We start from the raw sequence: 19,556 nt of genomic DNA, 5'->3' as shown, positions 1-19,556 counted from the left end.
TTATAAGGTATTCGTGCGCAGGTTCAGTGAATTGAATAAAATACGCGTAGCCTTTTTGGGCATTTAAATAAATAATTCAACACTTATTGAGACAAGCCGTTGCCGTCAGAGAAAATTACCTTATGTACCTGTTTTTTATTTATTTAACCAAACTAAAAGGACATAAGTATGGAGGACGTTTCTCTGTAGTTAAGCTCTTTTATATTTGTTTAGTAGAGTAGCGTTTGGCATGTCTCAATAGACCAGAATCCCATGGCCAAGACCGGCTGCTCATGCCATAGATATAATCATGGTAAAGTGACCAATTATCGGCTTGAAAAAATCCTCGCTGCACATCCCGTCCTTTTTATCGGCAAATATTTGTTTAAAAGGTGACTGCAATAAAAATGCGAGTCTGAGCAGGCCGCGTACCGCCATTTATTCGTTTGATGACTTCATTTGGACGCGCCGAGTGCTGTAGCGATAATGCGCTATTGTTTACCCTTTGATAGTGCGCCTTACGCTGCACGCGCCACGACAGACAGAGACGACTATATTTCCACGAGCCCCAACCGCGCGTCTAAGCGGTTCACAGATAACAATCTCTCTCGCTCGCGCGAGCCAAAATGCCACTCGCGCGAGCGTAACAGCGCATTCACTCGTAAAAACAGGTAGTAGAAGAAATAATAATCATCTTTACGACTTCTCACTCTATTCAGCACCTTGTTACGATACTGCGCGCTCATTGTGGCCCGACCGAGAAGTGGTTGTAAAATCTTTTCTTTACTACCCGTTTCACTAATTGGTACCTTTATGAGTTTACGACTTTTGCGGCTACTCGACAGTAGTAAAGTCACTTAGAGGCTTTTGTGGAGGGTTTTTTTGCGTTTTTAAGTGTTTGGGTCGCTGTTTAGGAGAATAAAAGTCAAATAAACTTAAGTACCCACTTTGGTTACAGCTTCCGCTCTTATGATTTATAGTGCCTCGCTCGATACTTGTTAGTTACAACGCAAACATTTATTTTTATATCTGTTGGTGTTCTAATAATAATAGGTTGCAATCAATAAAAGCGCTATAGTTTTTCAAGCGGCCACGTGCGTTCAGTAGGAGTGATAAGAAAGGTAAAAGAGAGCGTAACTGATAATATTTAATAGTCATTAGCGAAAAGGGGACGGCGCAATATACGGTGTTGGTCGCGGCTCGCTCGGAAGGCAGGCGCGGCGGCGTGGCTCGCCGGCGCTTCAGTCAGTAGCTTGCGAGAGCCGGGTCGCGCCGCTACAGTGAACGCTCGCTCGCTCAAACACGGCCCGAAACTTCGCTCGCGACGCACGCCTCCCGCGTCTCGCACGCTCCAAAATAAAGCACCGACCACGTGATCGCGGTCGCTGTCACAACCTCTTAAAAACTCGTAAAACCCGCGGCACGCGCTACCGACTCGTAAAATAATCGTAAAAAGTAAACACACATCAACTCGTTTATCGCCGACGAGGCCCATTATGACGCTCGAGTGACGTATAAGCGTATAACGACGACAATAAAATTATCGAAAATTAATTTCGGATTTTAGGAGTGACATTGGCGGAGGTCGCGTTATCAGGGCGATGACATAAGTGTTTCTAACTGAGTGACGATAGTGATAGCGAAGATGAACTCTTACTTTGAGCAGGGTGGTTTTTACGGGGCGCACGGAGTGCACCAGGGGGGCGGCGGCGGAGACCAGTACAGAGGGTTTCCCCTGGGGCTGACGTACGCCCAGCCGCACGGGTTGCACCAGCCGAGACCGCAAGATTCCCCTTACGATGCGTCAGTGGCGGCAGCATGTAAGCTGTACGCGGGAGAGCAGCAGTACGCCAAGGCGGATTGTTCGAAGACCGGAGGGGACCAGCAGAACGGTTACGGCGCTAAGGAGGGCTGGGGCTCGGGGCTGGGCGCGCTCGTGCGACCCGCGGCGTGCACTCCGGAGGCTCGGTACAGCGAGTCGTCGAGCCCGGGCCGCGCGCTGCCGTGGGGCAACCAGTGCTCGCTGCCGGGCGCCGCCGCGGCCGCCGCGCAACCCGTCCAGCACCAACCCACCAACCACACCTTCTACCCTTGGATGGCCATAGCAGGTCAGTCTCACTCGTTAACTCATAAAATTAAACTCTTAATCTCTAAAGAGAATCTTCCATAATTGTCTATTAAAAAATAAAATTGTAAATTATCTATGTAAATTCGTAAATAAATTAGTAACTTTCAATAATTAATCATTGACTCGACCGCATACCATATGGGTCGATCTTCAAAGTAAAAGCGCTAAGATGGCGCTTCCCGAAAGGCTCGCAATGGGCCGTTCGTGAATCTCGTAGGAATCCAATAAGAACGGGCTATCAGGTAGTGGCCGATTTCTCGGCTCAAGTGTCAATAAAACCCACATAAAAAGAAACGACCCTCCGTCAGACTTTTATTGATGCGACAGATTTGAGTGTCGTTTATAATCTTAAGCCAGTGACGTCGACCTCAACTAATTAGGCCCCATAAAAGAATTCTGATCGACGATAAAACAATAAAATTAAATTTGAATTGGTCATTATTAATTCGCACCTACTTAAACGTTTATAAATGCACGTTTTATGGCGTGAGTCAGTAAATATCAATTTCAATAAATACTTTAAGATTTTATTTGCGTGAATGGGATTGTTTTACATATTATTTAATTAATGGAAATGGAACAGTATCGTCATCTTAATTTTAATACATAAGTAGTTGAATATTTATTTTATTCAACTACATATTGGTCACTTTGTTTGTTCGTGAGAGTGATGCGTAAATAAACCTACAATAAATTGAATTCATTGTAACCTGACTTAGTCTTTTTTATATTTTTAAAACATTTTAGATTCCCGAAAATCCAATTTTTTTTCTGACGTAACAAATAAATACAATTTTATATAACATAATTATGATAATGACAATAAATAATGAAAAAATATTGAAATTACCATTTAATTAATTTAACTTTGCAACTTAAACATCGATAAAATCCTAAAAAAAAACCTTTTATTTAATAATTAAAATCTACCACATTCAATAAATCGCTCAACATTGAACTAATTCACTATAACATCTTAATAATAATATACTTTTACACAATTCAAATACACAAAGTACATACTAATTATAAAAATAATTATCACAAAAAATTGTAACAGATCAATCTTACACTTACATTTAACATTAATACAAACAGATTAAGTCTACTCTCGTGTGAATTATGTTATGTAAGGTAACAATGTAAACTTTTCAAATTGCCTTTTTATTTTTTTAAATGATCACTTCAAATTAGTCAAGCCAGTAAATTGTATAAGGTATTATGTGACAACGACCTAATTTATTTCACTATTAATATCAACTTAAAAACTTGTAATAATTGGAAACTTACTTGACTTTTCATTTTTTTTTCTTTGCCACCTACCGTATATTCTAAAACTATTGTCTCCGATACCCAAAGGTTGTCTGGAAGAGATCGCTCTTAAGCGATAAGACCGCCTGTTGTTACCCCTGTCCAATTGTGTTTGTTTAAGTTACTGTACATTTATTGTAAACTATGCGAGGTGTGCAATAAAGAGTATTGTATTGTATTATTCTGTTGATATTATGCTTTACGAAAATATTAAATGTGCTGTCCGTTTTTTAGATACACTTAAATACACTTATTAATACATAAATACTTATCAGCCTTAATTTTTCGATCTGGTATCCACTGCGGCAATGCTACGAAAATCGAATAAGATGTGCTACGCGTCCGATACAGTGCTACGCCGTAGCCGGGCGTACTACAACGTCTACAACACAGTATTACTGCGTAGTGCATAAGTGCAATCGCCAACCGATTGCACTTATCCTTTGTTGAAACTTGCACCGATCTTAAAAATTCGTAAAAAAAATCTTAAATTAAATCATTACATTAATTGCCTTAAATTGTTACCTTTGGTAACTCTACTATGTACATATTTATTAAAGCAATTAAATTAATTTGTAGACCGACAAAACTGGTTCTTCTTGTTTAAAGAACTTGTTCAATAATAACAGAGTAACCTCGCGTATAAAGAAATGTTAGTAATACCACTATTTTGTGTAATTACTTACAAAATTAAAATTATTTTAAAATCATGAAATATTTATTATACTGGTATAATAGCGAAAACTGTAGTGATATTGAAATATGTACTTATTTAAACAAATACCTGATGTAACATAATTTGTGTTAGTTATTCGTTTCATTGCTTACAAGGATTAAACTGATTTTACTAGATATTACAACTGCAATGAGTTACATCGACTGACTGGTTCCGTTATTAAATAGCTTATTACAAATGTTTACAATTAATATTTATACTGCCTGATATGATAAAGTAAATTCTAGGTACGTGAAATAAATCTTAAAGGCCAGCAACGCACTTACAACTCCTCTGGGGTTGCGGGTGTCCATGGGCGGCGGTAATCGCTTACCATCAGGCGATCCGTCTGCTCGTTTGCCTCCTATATCATAAACAAAAACATACCTACCCCAATTCAATATTCAAAAAATGGCTTTATTGTCTTTAGAATGTTCTGTCATAACTTTGTCTTGTTCTATTCACCGAAATCTATAAAATTGCTATAAGACTAAAATGTTCAAATTAATATTTTTATGTTACTTAAAAAGTATGTAGGCGCCATTCATTTATTACGTAAGACGATTTAGGGTGGGAGGGGGGTCGAAGGGTCAAACATATCTTATTTTTTCTTACACGGGTGAGGGAGGGGGTTTTCATAGTTCTTACGTAAGATCACACATCGATTTTTTTTTAAATTTCTGTGAAATTATGACGTTTAAAATAACACTGACCAACACTCTATGCTATCAAACACGGTGCAGAGTTAGCTTAAACGGGCTCCAGTATCTTTGAAGGTACAAATAAACGTTCCAAAAATTTTTTTTTTTTAAATTAACACTAAAACAAACCAAAGGTGTATTAATTTTTTCCTGTAGATTCTTACGTAATATAGCCAATATAGGGGGGAGGAGGTTAACCTTTTCTTATTTTTTTCTTACATAGAGGAGGGAGGGGGTCAAAAACTGACAAAAATCGTCTTACGTAATAAATGAATGGAACTTATAAAATCTCGACAATTCAATTTTATTCCTAAAGTATTTATCATAAAATTACTTAATTTTGTACTTTCTGCATCCAATTATATTTAATAAAAACATCAAAAATGTTAAATCAATCCATTTTGCATTTAATTCTGAAATAATACCGATATCGTAAAAAGCATTGTTCTATCCAGTTAAAACACGAAGCGTCATTTTAGTGGCCCACGTTATGGCGGGAGCGCGCGCGCCGGGTCGACGACCCGATCTAGTTTGGGAGCATTATTATTAACTTGAGTGCCACTGACCATCGACAAATACAAGATATCATTTCTTCAGGAAGTAAAAAAATCAACAAGTACCCACGCTAAATAATATTTAAAACAAAAACTTCATCCCGCAATTTGTCAGATTTGAGTTTAGAATGCTAATGAGAACACCACATGATGTCTATCGAGATTGGATTTCCAAGGAAGCTCATAACTTTCATTCTGATTAGTCGAATATTATTAGTTCGAAACGGATCCTAATTAGATATTTTGAACTGCAAAGTGTAAGCCGATCGAGTAAGACGAAATTCGAATTAGAACCCGAGATCGGAATCCCATTAATCTCGATTCTAGCACTACCACGTAAACTCACGCATAATTAATGCGACGCGCGTGTGGTCCCGGTTCTCATAACTCATGCGACTTGATAAAATTAAGTAACCCGACCTAAAAATAATAATAAAACAAAAATAAGTAGTCGGACTGTCGGCCGTATTTCACTCGGGGTGCACGCAATGGGCCCGCGAAAACAATACAAGGACGCGGCCGAACCGTGCCCGTGCAACCTCCGACACGAACGCCCCGGGTCAGTGCAGGCTCTACGAGCTATATAACCGATTAAAAAAAACTAATAAAAAAAAACTGTAAAAATATAATTAATTTATTAATATTAAACCGTAGTTCCCCATCCATCAAAATAAACTATTTATTAATTTATAGGATGGTCCAAAAATAAGTTGACAAAGATTTTTTTTACTGTGATAATTTTAACAAATATTTGCGTTTGTATATCAAAGCCAAAATGATTTTTTGATGGTAATACGTTTTGTTTCAGTTAAACTATTGTAACTTTGTTAATGAAATTTCGTAAAAGGCGTGTAAGTAAGAAAATTACCTATTCCTAAAAATATTTTGTCAACATATTTTAGAGCCAAGCAAGATTGTTGTTTTTTGATTTTGGTAACTATTACCTACTTAATTTAATAATATTGTTGTTGTAAGCATAAAAATTCTCTACGACGTTTTCTAGGTATATCTATATGCGTATTCAAATATTTAAATAACTACATGTAAAAGTATCTAAACGCCTGATATTTTTTATTTACAATTAGGTACCTACTTGATCTTACTGAACTCTACTGTGGGACTTGCGATGGTAAATTGATTTTCGAATATCTAAAACATAATGATAAGGAGCAATTATTAAATGATTTAATTTATATCCGTTGAAAAATTGTACCCATTTATCGCCGAAGTTCGTTGATTCCATTATTTCCATTAGGTAACGATATTTTTTCATATAACACAATGATTTTTTTAGGTTACATTTTATTTTACTTTCAGTATGTTATCGGTTTTAATAAAATACCACTTACAAAAAAAAAACAGCTTGACCTGGATAATCTTGTAAACGTTTTGCAAACTATACCTACTAAAAATACTAATATTAATACCTAAAAATATGAAATTACGGAAAAAACAAGTCAACATTTTTTTTTATCTACAGTCGTGTGGATATTATCATACAAAGTTGCATTGCAACAGTTGCAGTCAAGTTACTTAGGCCTTGCATCTTTCAGCCGCAACCACGTCTAACCCCAGCCTTGGGACCTGACCCTATAATTTCTAAAACTGGTTCCAAAATTGGCGACCGAATAATGCTCGGGGCCGAACATTTAAATGCTCCTTCATTAAAGGGAAATGAGATATTGTAATCACTAGGTTACTTGCTTTTCAAATGTTATTGCGTGAAATCGTTTCGTGCAAGTGTAAAGAATACTTTTCCGAGGGCGAACTAGGATTATTTTGGGTGTGGAAGGGATGTCAGATTTTAAAAGGCAATCTAGAGTTTTTTTGAGATAAGTAGGTGGCTCACAATTCTCACAAATAAAACAGTGGAATGGTGCAAGTGGGTAGGAGTAACTCTATTTTATCCTTAAAAGCCCACTTGCACCATTCCGCTATCCTGGGGTTAACCGGTTAAATCTGGAGTTACCATGGTTACCAGTACAATTTGACACTGGGTTAACGGTATAATCGGTTAACCTCGGGTTAGTGGGATAGTGCAAGTGGCGCTAAGTTCGAAGTTTCGAACTTCGAACGTATAGCTCGAAATTGCCCGTCTGGATGGTGACTCTACTTCAATTTTACTTTATGTACAAGATCAGTGGAGTAAATCGGGAAATGGGAAGTCCCAAAAATAAATTCGGTCAAAATGCTAAAATCTACATACAAATGCAATATATAAAAATTGTGTTGATTTTATTTTAGAAAAATAAACTTAGGTGCTTATCTTTTTCACCCATCACCATTTTCTTGTTAGTTAAATCAAAATATTCGTAGCGAAATCATTAATTAATTGTACTTTAATTGTAAATTAATAATTTCAAAACTTAAATTACCATTCGGTGTTTAACCTTAACATTTTTAATTGCTCAAAGTTTCAACAAAAGAAGCTACCTTAATGGACATTAGTTTAAATTTAAAATACTTACTCAATAAACGGCACTGGCACCCTAAATTTGCCGTAGAAAGTAAAAAGGTCTTATTAACATTTCTAATTTCAATGGTCTTATGCCCTTTTGGAATAATAGCAGTTCAGAAATTGGCCCGTCTACCGCACACACCACCAAAACAAACACGGATACACACAAAAATGGACATAATAGCGATCCGTAAACTAATAATGGGGAAGAATAATGTTTTATGGTTCCTGTTTTGAATACCGCATTTTTAAACCTTAGTATTCTACAAACCGTCAAAGCACTGACACGTCTGTGGCGAAATAAGCATACTACTTACATTGTGTTAAAAAATTGACTTTAACATCGTAAAAAAAAATAAGATTGTGCCGTTGATAAAGCTACTAAAAATGTACAATTAGCAATAAAGAAGTTGTTAACTTATAAACGCAAAACCGTTACATAAGGAAGTTGCAATTAATTTACTTTACCGCCACTAAAGCGCATTGTGAAGTGAAATAACTCTGTCAAAAAAATGTGGATTCGGAAACGGTTTGACGGGCAATGGCGGCGGAGGTGTGCATGCGCACGTTGCCCGCCTGTCTGCGCCGCCATCTTGGATGAGATCGATCAGCTCAGCAGCTGTGGAATCATCAATATTGTGCACTTTTAATAGCGCATGTTTGTGTGTGATTTCGGTTGTGTATAATTGTGTTTGGATTTAAATGTTTCTGTAACTATGTTATCTGTATTTTTTATAATTCGCGTATGTAACTATAAACCCTTACTACGTACACTATTTTTCCATTAAACTAATCTTAAAATTGACTCAATACAAGTGAAAAACAAGCCATCAAATCTGTTAATTTACACCATATTTAATACGTACCCCAGTGACCCGGTTTAAAATAATCTACCATATTTAATTCCTTAATTTTCCTAAGATTTAACATGTTATGTAGTTCTATTTCTTATTAATGCTATTTCGTATAAAAATATTCTAGTAGGTATTATTAATTAAGTATTTTAATATTTTATTCTTTAAAATTAATGGTGAGAATGATAATTAGTCCGAATAGAAAACCCTTACTACGTACAGCTATTTTTCCATTAAAATAATCTTAAAATTGACTCAATACAAGTGAAAAACAACTCATTAAATCTGTTAATTTACACCATATTTAATTCCTATTTTCCTAAGATTTAACATGTTATGTAGTTCTATTTTTTATTAATGTTATTTCGTATAAAAATATTCTAGTAGGTATTATTAATTAAGTAGTTTTTAATATTTTATTCTTTAAAATTATTGGTGATAATGATAATTAGTCCGATAGATAAGGCAATAAAATGCCTCTGCGCTTGTACAGTAAGTTTACTAGTAAGCATCACATTCATAAATATTTTTTTACAACAAACATTGAATATTATGCAACACTGCCAATATCACGAGCGTTGAGAAATCTAAATTTATCGCACTAGGGATCTGGTTCCCAGCCGTGACCTAGGAATCCTAGGTTGTTACGCGTGCACTGGAAATCACTGCTACGGCTAAGGCTCACTTTGCATTCTGTAAACAGTAATCTTTACAATTGCTGGTTTGATTTGAATGAATCTTGGCTGGATCTATTCAAGATCTAAATTTTACAGTATTTTTGCAAAATAAAGCATTGTAAAAAGCTTTGTTTCGCAAAAATACTGTAAAGGTTAGGTCTTGGATAGATCCAGCCAAGATTCATTAATCATTAATACCTATAATGAATGTTATGTAACCAAACGAGTCAAATGTATTTTAAAATATGCAACACAATTATAAAAAATGTATATTTTTTTTAACTTTAACTATACATATAATGTGCCCACAGAGAACTCGAATGATTTTGTCAATATAATTCTAAACATATTTGGAGAGTAAAATGTCAATACCTACTACCTAGTTACCTACTCGACCGAATTTCAAAAATTATTGCCAAAAAGTACAAAAACATCAACATTACTTCTCTTTACCACAATTCTTTGCTTAGGACTTGAACTCGTGCCGCTGAACGCTGAAGCATAAGCTTTTAAGGTATAAAAAAGTAAATAAGTTCTATTGACGACGGCTTTACCACAATAGTATTCTAATCAATAATTAATTGAATAAATTGACAAGGTAAACAGTGTCGAAACAACAGCATTTTTCCACCTTGCTGGTGAAGCCGCTGTACTATGCTATTATTATTGACTGACGTGGGTACGCTCGAGTTTACAAACATCTTTACAAGCCAACTTTCCAAAAATATATATTTACATGACCTACGCAAGCGTCTTACGTAAGCGAACAACTCGCGAACGCGAAGCGAAGCGGCGCGGCGCAACGCGGCGGGCCCACGGCGTTCGCGTTCGCAACGCGATCGCCCACGTAGGACACTTCTATAGGCATCAAAGGATTGATTCACCCCGCGCCTCATCGCTTCGCTTTGCGTTCGCGTGTTGTTCGCCTACGTAGTACGCTGCGTTAGAGGCGTGTAAATATATTTTTAGAACGTTGGCTAGTAAATATATTTGTGAACTCGACTGTACATCGTACAAAAGACCCTTGAACTTGTATATTCTTTAGTAACTGGTATTATTCCAAAACCCTATAGAAGTTAAACTGTCAAACGAGCCAGCGTAACTGCGCTCTGCTACTGAACAAATTTGTTAGAGCAAGCGGTCAAAGTAGCATTGGTTTTCGTAAGCTCTAGACAATGTAAGGAAAATCAACATGGAAAATTCATTATTGTAGTTTGCACGCAGCAATGAACAATTGATGAATTAATTCTATAATTGAGTGATAATTAACGGTTATAGACACCAGTGCCTGTTATACGCAAAACAATTTACAGTTCCGTAAATTATAATATATATTATAATTAATACAAAATAAAAAAATACCTACTATTTTTCACACTTTCGTCATTATTATTTAACTATAAGTATGTAATTCCAAGACAATATTTTCATATGAAATGGATAACAAAGATCCATACAGTTATTGTACATTAGTATACGTATGTCCAGTTATTATACATAAGTATACTTATGTAGGTATTTTTTATATCAAATTGTAAGTTTTGTGATACTTAGCCTTGAGTCCCATACACCAGTCTATAATTCATCTTCGTTTGATGAACAAAAAATGATGATACTAAATAAGTATCACAAGTCCGCCGGCCGCGTGACGTCATCGGATAGCCCTCCATCCATTGATATGATTCGATGCGATGCTTCATTAAAATCATTAGCCTGAAATCCACTGCGCCCATTGCTTGGAAAAAGCCTCTATCAGTGATCTTGATATAGTACGCTGCCTTAGATCTGAAAAATGAGAACAAGAAATTAATTTACATAAAGTAATGAATTTATTTTAGAACCTTTCCTTATTTTATTAAAGGAAAAATAACACCAACACATTTGCACAACAACAAAATCGGTTTTGGGAAAATGATCAAAATTTATTTCTTTATTAAGTACTTATGTAAGTTCAGTTATTGTTAGAATTACCTACTCAATATGATTGGCTAATTATTTTTTTCAAGCTTTCGTATAAATTGTTACATTGACACAAACATACAAATTCATCTTCCTCCAAGCTACAAGCGTTAAAACCTCATCATAGCTCGGAGCTGTTTCTTATTCATGAACATTTTCGCTTCGCTCCGCATGGGCGGCCATCCTGAAGGCAATTAATCGCGCCCCGCGGGAGCCGCGACACTGAACCTAGTTCGTATGCAAATAGAGTCTAATTTGCTTTGGCAGCCTATTAGGTCCCGAGTTGACCTTATAAATTCTTGTTTAGGAAGATTTTGATCACAAGTTTACCTAACATTAATAAAATTCTAAGTTTAATTTGTCTTTAAGGTAACAATGGGTCTAATTCGAGGTATGAATGAACCACGCATCGACAGGCTTAGTGGTAGAAAAGTACTTTGGTTAAATTTGTGTGGTTCCAGGTTTGGTACTCAATCTGAGATGTTTTTAGAATTAAAATTTCTAAATGTAGAGGTAACTATATAGTAGGTACAGGCACAATGCTCTTAAAAAGTGTAAAAAGGGGTTCAGAAAATGTACAAGTTTTAAAAATACCCATAATTGCCTTTTTAATTTCCGTTACACGTACTCGTTATTACAGAAAATTGAAACTACAATTAATTTCACGTAAGTATGCGAGTACATTTCATATTGTTCTTTCCTTCAATGCGGAGGAACCCTCGTCAAGCTGATCTCAACCTTCCAAATAGTATTATAAAGTTTAGTTTTATTTAAACGTGTTTAGTCGTAAAATATCCGTTGTTAGTGAACCTTTTGTACACGTCATAAGAGTTGGTTTTGCGAATTATTTTCGGCAGGTTTAAGATATTTTGCTCTTATCTGCGTTATTTACAGGCCTTCGTGCCAAAACTAGCATTTCATTGAACAGAGAATCCTCTTTTTGGGCTAAGTCGAGTTTAATGGGGTTTTCCTAACTCAGCTCTACATAGATAACCTAAGGCTAGCCTTGCTCCAGTCCATTGTTAGGTCATTAAAATTGATATTCTAACGGTAGATTGAAATTACTTAATTGACTTGGTATTTAAGTTAATTATTGAATTAATTTGATAGCTAATAAATTTTAAATGCAGTGTGTTACTTATTATACAACAATTTTATATGGAGAGATAATAACTTATTTAGGTAGCTAATGATCTCTTCCGTTTGACGTTTTAAGGCGATTATGTATTATAGACACTGATAACTTGATAAGGTGTTTAAATCGGTTATGAAAAAATGCTTGCTTCTTCTTGATTGACAAATTATAAAATGTACCTACCTATATTATGATTTTATTTGTTAGGTGCAGGTATGTTGTCCTCGTGTAGGCCATGGTTTGTCATTCTAGTATTAGTTAAAAAATCTTGAATATCTTGATGCATCTCTAAATATCTTAAAACTCGTAAGTCGTAAATTTAAAATCATGTTAACTCGTCTAAAAAATCTAAAAATGTTTTTTGTACTATATATGCATTTCTTAGAAATCTCTTAGACTGTTAATTGGCACTGCTCTTGGTCAATCAAATGTACAAGTCCGTAACAAACGCTTCGGGATTGGTCATGCCAATCACCAATTCGACTCACGCCTTGTTATAACCAGCCATAAACTTTATAACACTCACTACAGTGACAACTCCAATTATTGGACAATAAAAACTATACTAACTCCAATTGAACATCTACTACTTAAAGAGAAAGTTGTATAACTGTAAAATTGAATAACTAATACATGTATTTTTTAAAGTGAATTTCTAAATCTATCGTTCAACGAATTTAATTTGGAAGCCGTTAGTAAAATGTTGCAATCCATTTGAAGTCCTAACGATAACGTGAACATCAACTACATATTAAAATACGATGGGAAACGTACAGTAGTTTTTATTCTGTGAGATAACGAAAGCGCCTTGTCTATGCGTATTTACGTCTCATTTGTTTTTTGTAATTTTTAATTTGTATGAGGGACAGGAAAAATATTGGACAAAATCGACTTTAATGAATAGAACTGCGGATGCGTAAGCGCCGCGTTCCTTGATGTATGGGCCCTTCCACATACTTGGCTAATAAACCTTCTCACTTGCAGACGCATTCGTAAATATATACCTGTCCCTCTCAGACACATAAATAATATTGTTTTAAACTTTTTCATAGCAAAATCTAATTTTATTAACTGAACTTTATAAAGTAGATATTAGGATTAAAAAAAGGTTACTTTAAACTTTAAACTAAACTTGTGTTATAGTTGTAATTGCTATTAGTATATCTTATTTTAACGGAATATTTAGACCACTGTACTTTTTTTATGAATTATTGCTTTAACTTGTACGTAAGAACAAGTTTGGGAACAAATCAAATTATTTTATTAAATATTTTGATTTGTGTTTTTTAAGTAGTCACACTACTATATATAAATTAAAAACTGTAATAGATGTCATATATTAAAGAAAAAGTGACGAAGCCCTCCAGTGGTGAAGGCCGGCCTTCACCACCATCTATTACAGTTTTTAATTTGTACGTAAGAATTAAAAAAAAATACTGTGGAATAAATTGATTTCAATGAAAGAGAAAACCATAGTTATCGTAGTTCAACTTCAAAATGACCAAAAGACGGGGTCCGAAATGCCGAAAGCTCAACTCCATTTAGAAATACATGCGGGTAAAAAAACAACATGTCTATTATAGAGGCCGTTTTTTACAACGCACCGGCCAGGAACACAATCGTAAATTATAATTTAGTAACCCAACTACAAAATTAAGATATCCACCTTTCCGTAAAGGCGGCGTATCTTTGTGTTTGAATTTAACGTTCAGTGTAGCCCTAAAATTTGAATGCAATGGACGTTCGATCAGCACAGTGTGAGACGAATTCTAGTTACATGCAAGTGACCCACCACAGGACGATTTGTTGGCGGCCTTCGATCAGTGTTCTTGTGATGTCAAACACGTACAAACAATTTGCAATTTGAGATATGTATATACTTCAATGCGCACCCAAGAAGGACTTATATCAACATAAGCGTCAATACCCACCTCTTCAACGCTACATAAGTGTATTCATCGTGACGCCTTTAACATCTTGGCAGATGATATAACCAGCGTCTATACGCGAGGGATAACATCTCTCACATCACCACGTCTGTGGCAGCTGAAGCAGGGGGGCATGTCTTCAGGAACTTTTGGAGGATTGTGCCTCTGCGGGATTTCGGGCTAGGTCCGCCAAGAACCATCCATTAAGTGAATGACAGTGAATATAATTGTTATAACAGTGTTCGCTTTTACTTTTCACACGCATTAAAGATGTTACCGGTCAGCGCACGAATGGTGGAATCATCGGCGTGTACGCAGAATTTTAATTAGAATTTCCTACTGCATTGCATTTGCAATACGTGAGCATTATGCGTTCCATGTTTACAACGGATAATACAGTCGCATTCTGCATTAAAATGTTGCTTCTCTTTAAAATTGTGAAAAAGATGGATTTTGAAATACCGCAAACTCAGACCAGGTAACTATAATACCTATAGTCCTATACTAGAACTATTATAGTCCATTTTTAAGGTTGATTAATGAATAGCGTATTATAATTACTTAATACTCTTTACATTACGTGTTTTCAAGCTTTGATATAGGTACTGATGCTTTTTCTATATCATATACCTACTCAACATTATTTCTAAACAATTACATATGCATATTTTACACGAAATTGAATTTAGAACACAGTTGTATGTATGTTGTGGACTAAAGTGACCTACCTGAGTTTACGATAGTCTATTAATGTCAATAAACAAATATAATTGCGTGTAAAATAATTGGATTATCACAAAAAGCAGTTCCTGCAATTTCACTGTTTTTGAGCATTAAAAATATGTTTGTTAATTTGAAAGTTCAAAGACCGTGTTCGTTATGAATGCGAGAGCACGAAGCGTCGGCCGGTGAAATATGTATCCACAAACAATGTACCGGAGTCTTACCACTCGCATTAGGGGACAAAAACCTGCACTTGCATAAGCGAAACAGAAAGTATGTAGTTGCTTAACCTAATAGCTTTGCCTAGGTCTCAGCTATTCGAGTTATCTACTAAACTGTTAGTGCACGCCGCCGGTTTAGCTAAATCGGGTCTTACTAATGTAATTAAAAAAACACGCTACACGTGCTCTACGTAATTGATTTGCTGTGAAATATCTAGTAATAGCTTGTCTAAGTCAAGAAATTTGGCTTAAAAATTACATTTATTTAGTGCACATATACCTAACATCAAAGAAACTACTAGGTAAGCTTAGCTTCAACAAATGTGCTGAAAAAAATATGTGATTCATTAAAAAACAGTAAAGGAAACGGAAGTAAAAGAATTGAATTGAATAAAATTCTGGCAAAACACTGAAATCAGGAGTAACACTCACCTGAATCCACTATGCCGGTGCCTTACAGGTATCCAGGGCAGAGGCCGGCGACCCCCGCCCTTCCGACTGACCTCTCAAACTAAACTAGGTATTGTTTTCACTGAACTTTAAGCTAGTCTCTAATAGTTAAGTGGGGAGATTTATGGAATGCCGGGTTTGAAGTTGTATTTTAACACGCTCAATCGAATGAAGGAAACGGGTAAGTAGCGTCTACCGTCTACCTAATTGCTATTTTTCAAATGAACTCACCTACAAGTGTTATAACCACTGAGCCAATTATACCATAGACGTTGAAGGGAAAATAATTTTAGTTTTTATATACCTATTACAGATACTTAGTATCACTATATTTACTGAGGTAAATTGTGTTGTTGTTAATTATTCTTTTGTAAATTAATATTATAGTCATAGTTCTATCTGCAAAATTAATTCTGTGGATCAATTGTGTAGGCTAAGTAGGTATGACAATTACTAGAAAACGTGTAGGTAGCAACAATCCATCAAACAATGATTTATTAATTATGTATGTACAGTAGCGCAAAAAATCTATCACACGGCTATTTTTATGGAGGCATTAATTCGAAAATTCGTGAAATTAGACTTTATATCATGTTAACAATTATTGTATCATCATCACGACCATATACTTACGTCCCAACATAGCATAGCGTGTTACGCGGCAACATAGGCAGCCAAGTTAGCACAATGCGGATTGGGGACACACCAATTTAATGTATATTATAAAATTTATAAATATTGAATTTCTTATTTATAAACACTCAAAAGCGAATCTTACCAACAATAAAACCTAGATGGATCGATTTTTCGCCCTCGTTAGCCGCTGGTTTGAAAATTAAATCCAATCATTAATTTACAATTAAATACCCACCGGGCTTCCGCGAAAACTGGGGCAAACTAATTATATTAAAAATGTAGCCTAGAATGATCTAATTGTCTTTTCATACGCCCAAATCACTTAAGCCGTTTTTGAAAAATTACCAAAATGATTATGCAAATGTATCTGAAAAAATATGATAACTTATTTGCCGCTACTGTAGGTACATAACAGTCATTGATATTATCACGCGAACAAGTGAACTACATAATCAAGTCATGCTTCTGCAAGAACATAAATAGAAATTGTTAAGTTAAAGCTTAATTTTACGTAATGCCTTCTAATCAAATTGCTCTTGGACTCATGAAATTATCTTATTTAAAGGGTTATCACCGTTTAAAATTTCAATAAACTTTCCGCACGCCACTAAGCCGGCAACACACCTTCCGATCGGCCGGTAGCTGAATTAAGATAATGTTCACACCTGCCCGAGTCAGTGCGAACGTCACAAACTCAGCTAGCATAAAACATCGTAAAATCCTTAGAAATTGGACGGCACTTGTGCTCTTTTCGTTTTGGCGCAGTCTGCGCGGACGCAGTTACGTATAAAGTTTACGATTAACGGACGCCGCTCGCCGCCCGCCAACGTAGGAGGCATGATGTCGAAACGAGTTCCACATTTGAGTTTTATAATTTGACATGCATTTATGCGGAATTTATTTTAATTTGTATAAAAAACAAACAGTGTGACATTTAAATTTATTTGGTAGTAATTACAAAGTAGGTAGGTACATTATTTCGTCCGCGTTTGTCCAAAAAAATAGAAACATGAAGGAAAGAGCTTACTCAGTGAAACGCCGCTCTACCTACATATAAAGGCGCGACCCTTCTTTTATTGTGGTTCCCTCCTCATTTTATGGCATCAGCTGTGTGTTGACGTCACTACAGCTGTTATTCTCAAACAATCTCCCTTAAACAGTGCTTTAAATCGCTACCTAATAGGTGTTAGCAATACATCTAATTTGAATGGCTCAATTTATTTTATTAGCTAATAAAATTTGCCTCAATTCGTTACGGTTTGTTTGGGTCCGCTCGACAATTACGTGTTTTACGACCTCTTTAACAATTTTTGCGAACAAGTATGTTTTTTGTTTGTCAGGTATGAAACTTTTGTTTCGGCTGTCCCGTAATATAGCTTTTAACGGTTTTATTGTCCAAAAAACGTTGCGCAACCACTGCAATTGTTGGTTAACGGATATTTTTTAAAAGCCTGCATTCGACACAATTGTGTTCGTAGAACGTGTTATCAATTGTTTCGTTGGAATTTTTACTGTTATAATAATATGGTCAGGTAGTATTTAGATTTTTTTGATTATAGTGGATCTTCTTTACAAGCCACAACGGTAAATGTTTATCTAGTCAATGTAAAAAGTACTTATTTGTGAAAAGTGAAAACATAACACCTTGTGGGTAATTTTTTTGAGTATAATTTAATTACACATATTTTAAAAGCATTAAAGAGTTTCATACTAGCCAACAATTTAGCTATAAAAATTCCGACGAATTCACACCAAGTCTAATTCGAGCCGGTTCCAATTTGGCCTGCAAAATGATGTCACTCACGTTTTGTCAAGAGCACTCATTTTTGATTCATGTATGGATGGATTGCACTGCTATGCAAATCAATTACAATTATACAAAGTTGGTTCCACCATAAAGAACTGAATGTAAGGGCGCGTGCATATTTTGGGTCATTTAAAACTTAATAAACTTAATTTAAAATTGCACGGAATATTTGCTTGATAGTGTTGTTTTTATAGGCAAATAGTAGGTCTTATTAGGTACTTTGTTATTAGTAGTTGATAACGGGTTGTTTATGCATTTGGGTTTATAACCTCGTCTTCTTCGTATATTAGCATTATGCTCGTTTGCTCTTAATTTTTGCAGATAAAACGTTGATTAAATTAAAGTTTAAGAAAGTTTCTATTGTGAAAGTTTGTATCTTTGGATATTTGTTCCTCCTTCACGCAGCAAAACGACTGAACGTATTAGGATGAAATTTATCATAGGTACTATACAGCTACATGTACATGTAGCTGTATAATTGTATTATTTATAACCTAGAAAGTAGTATAGGATATCCCGGAATCCCCTCTCTAAAGGGGTGAAAGAAGGATTTACAGTACCAGCTTATCGACTTACACGCGAACTTGCGGTCGGATGCTAGTTTTTAAATAAATATCAAAAAACTAAGGTGTCCAGTGTGAAACGTACTCTCTTCGTTCGTGGGCCGGCGTCCGCGCAGGATTATTGAATCCGCGACAGACGCCGCACGTCATAAATCCGCTCCATTGTTCCCGTGTCAAAGATCGCCAATTTGCCGTGCAGCGTTTAGGCACATTTAGGCACTGAATGTTCCGTTATAGGTATACCTATATACTTAGGCATTTACCTTTACCTTATACCATAGACATTTTACTATTTTACCTACGCCTACGCCAATTTGCGCTGATGATGACGTTTGTACGAATTTCTGAAACTGATTTATTCTGACAATTAAACGTTAAAATCACTGATAAACACAAAACTATTTTCAGATTTAAATTTTTTTTAGTTCGAATTATAATTAAACGTAATACGTATAAATAAACGTAAGTTTTTACGCGATTGAGTAATCAATAGGTTGAATTATGATGAAAAGTCTGATTTACTAAGTCCAGAGAAACAATATATACCTAGGTTACGTACCTACTATACATACAAAATTCATATACATATATGCGTAAAACGTTAGCATAATCGTAAATGTAGGTTATGTAGGTAAAATAACGCGTGTTTATATATATACATATGTTCATATAAATAAAATTACTCTATTCAGACTAGGAAGATATAAATATTATTCGAGAGGCCAATTCGCAATTACCGGCCAACAAAAAAATCCAA

General features: G+C 35.4%; 1 protein-coding gene across 1 annotated transcript in view; it reads left to right on the top strand.

The window, feature by feature from the left end:
• The first annotated feature begins 822 nt into the window (after positions 1–822).
• LOC134751241 (homeotic protein ultrabithorax) overlaps positions 823–19,556 on the top strand; it is a 166,287-nt gene continuing 147,553 nt past the window's right edge. Inside the window, exon 1 of the mRNA XM_063686629.1 lies at positions 823–2,087. Within this exon, the coding sequence (XP_063542699.1) occupies positions 1,625–2,087 (463 nt within the window). The 5' untranslated portion in view covers positions 823–1,624. The remainder of the gene's footprint in view (positions 2,088–19,556) is intronic.

Source organism: Cydia strobilella, chromosome 2 (assembly GCF_947568885.1).
Source record: "Cydia strobilella chromosome 2, ilCydStro3.1, whole genome shotgun sequence".
Taxonomy (NCBI): Eukaryota; Metazoa; Arthropoda; class Insecta; order Lepidoptera; family Tortricidae; genus Cydia; species Cydia strobilella.
The sequence above is the reverse complement of the archived record's forward strand: the minus strand, read 5'-3'. Positions and strand labels throughout refer to the sequence as shown.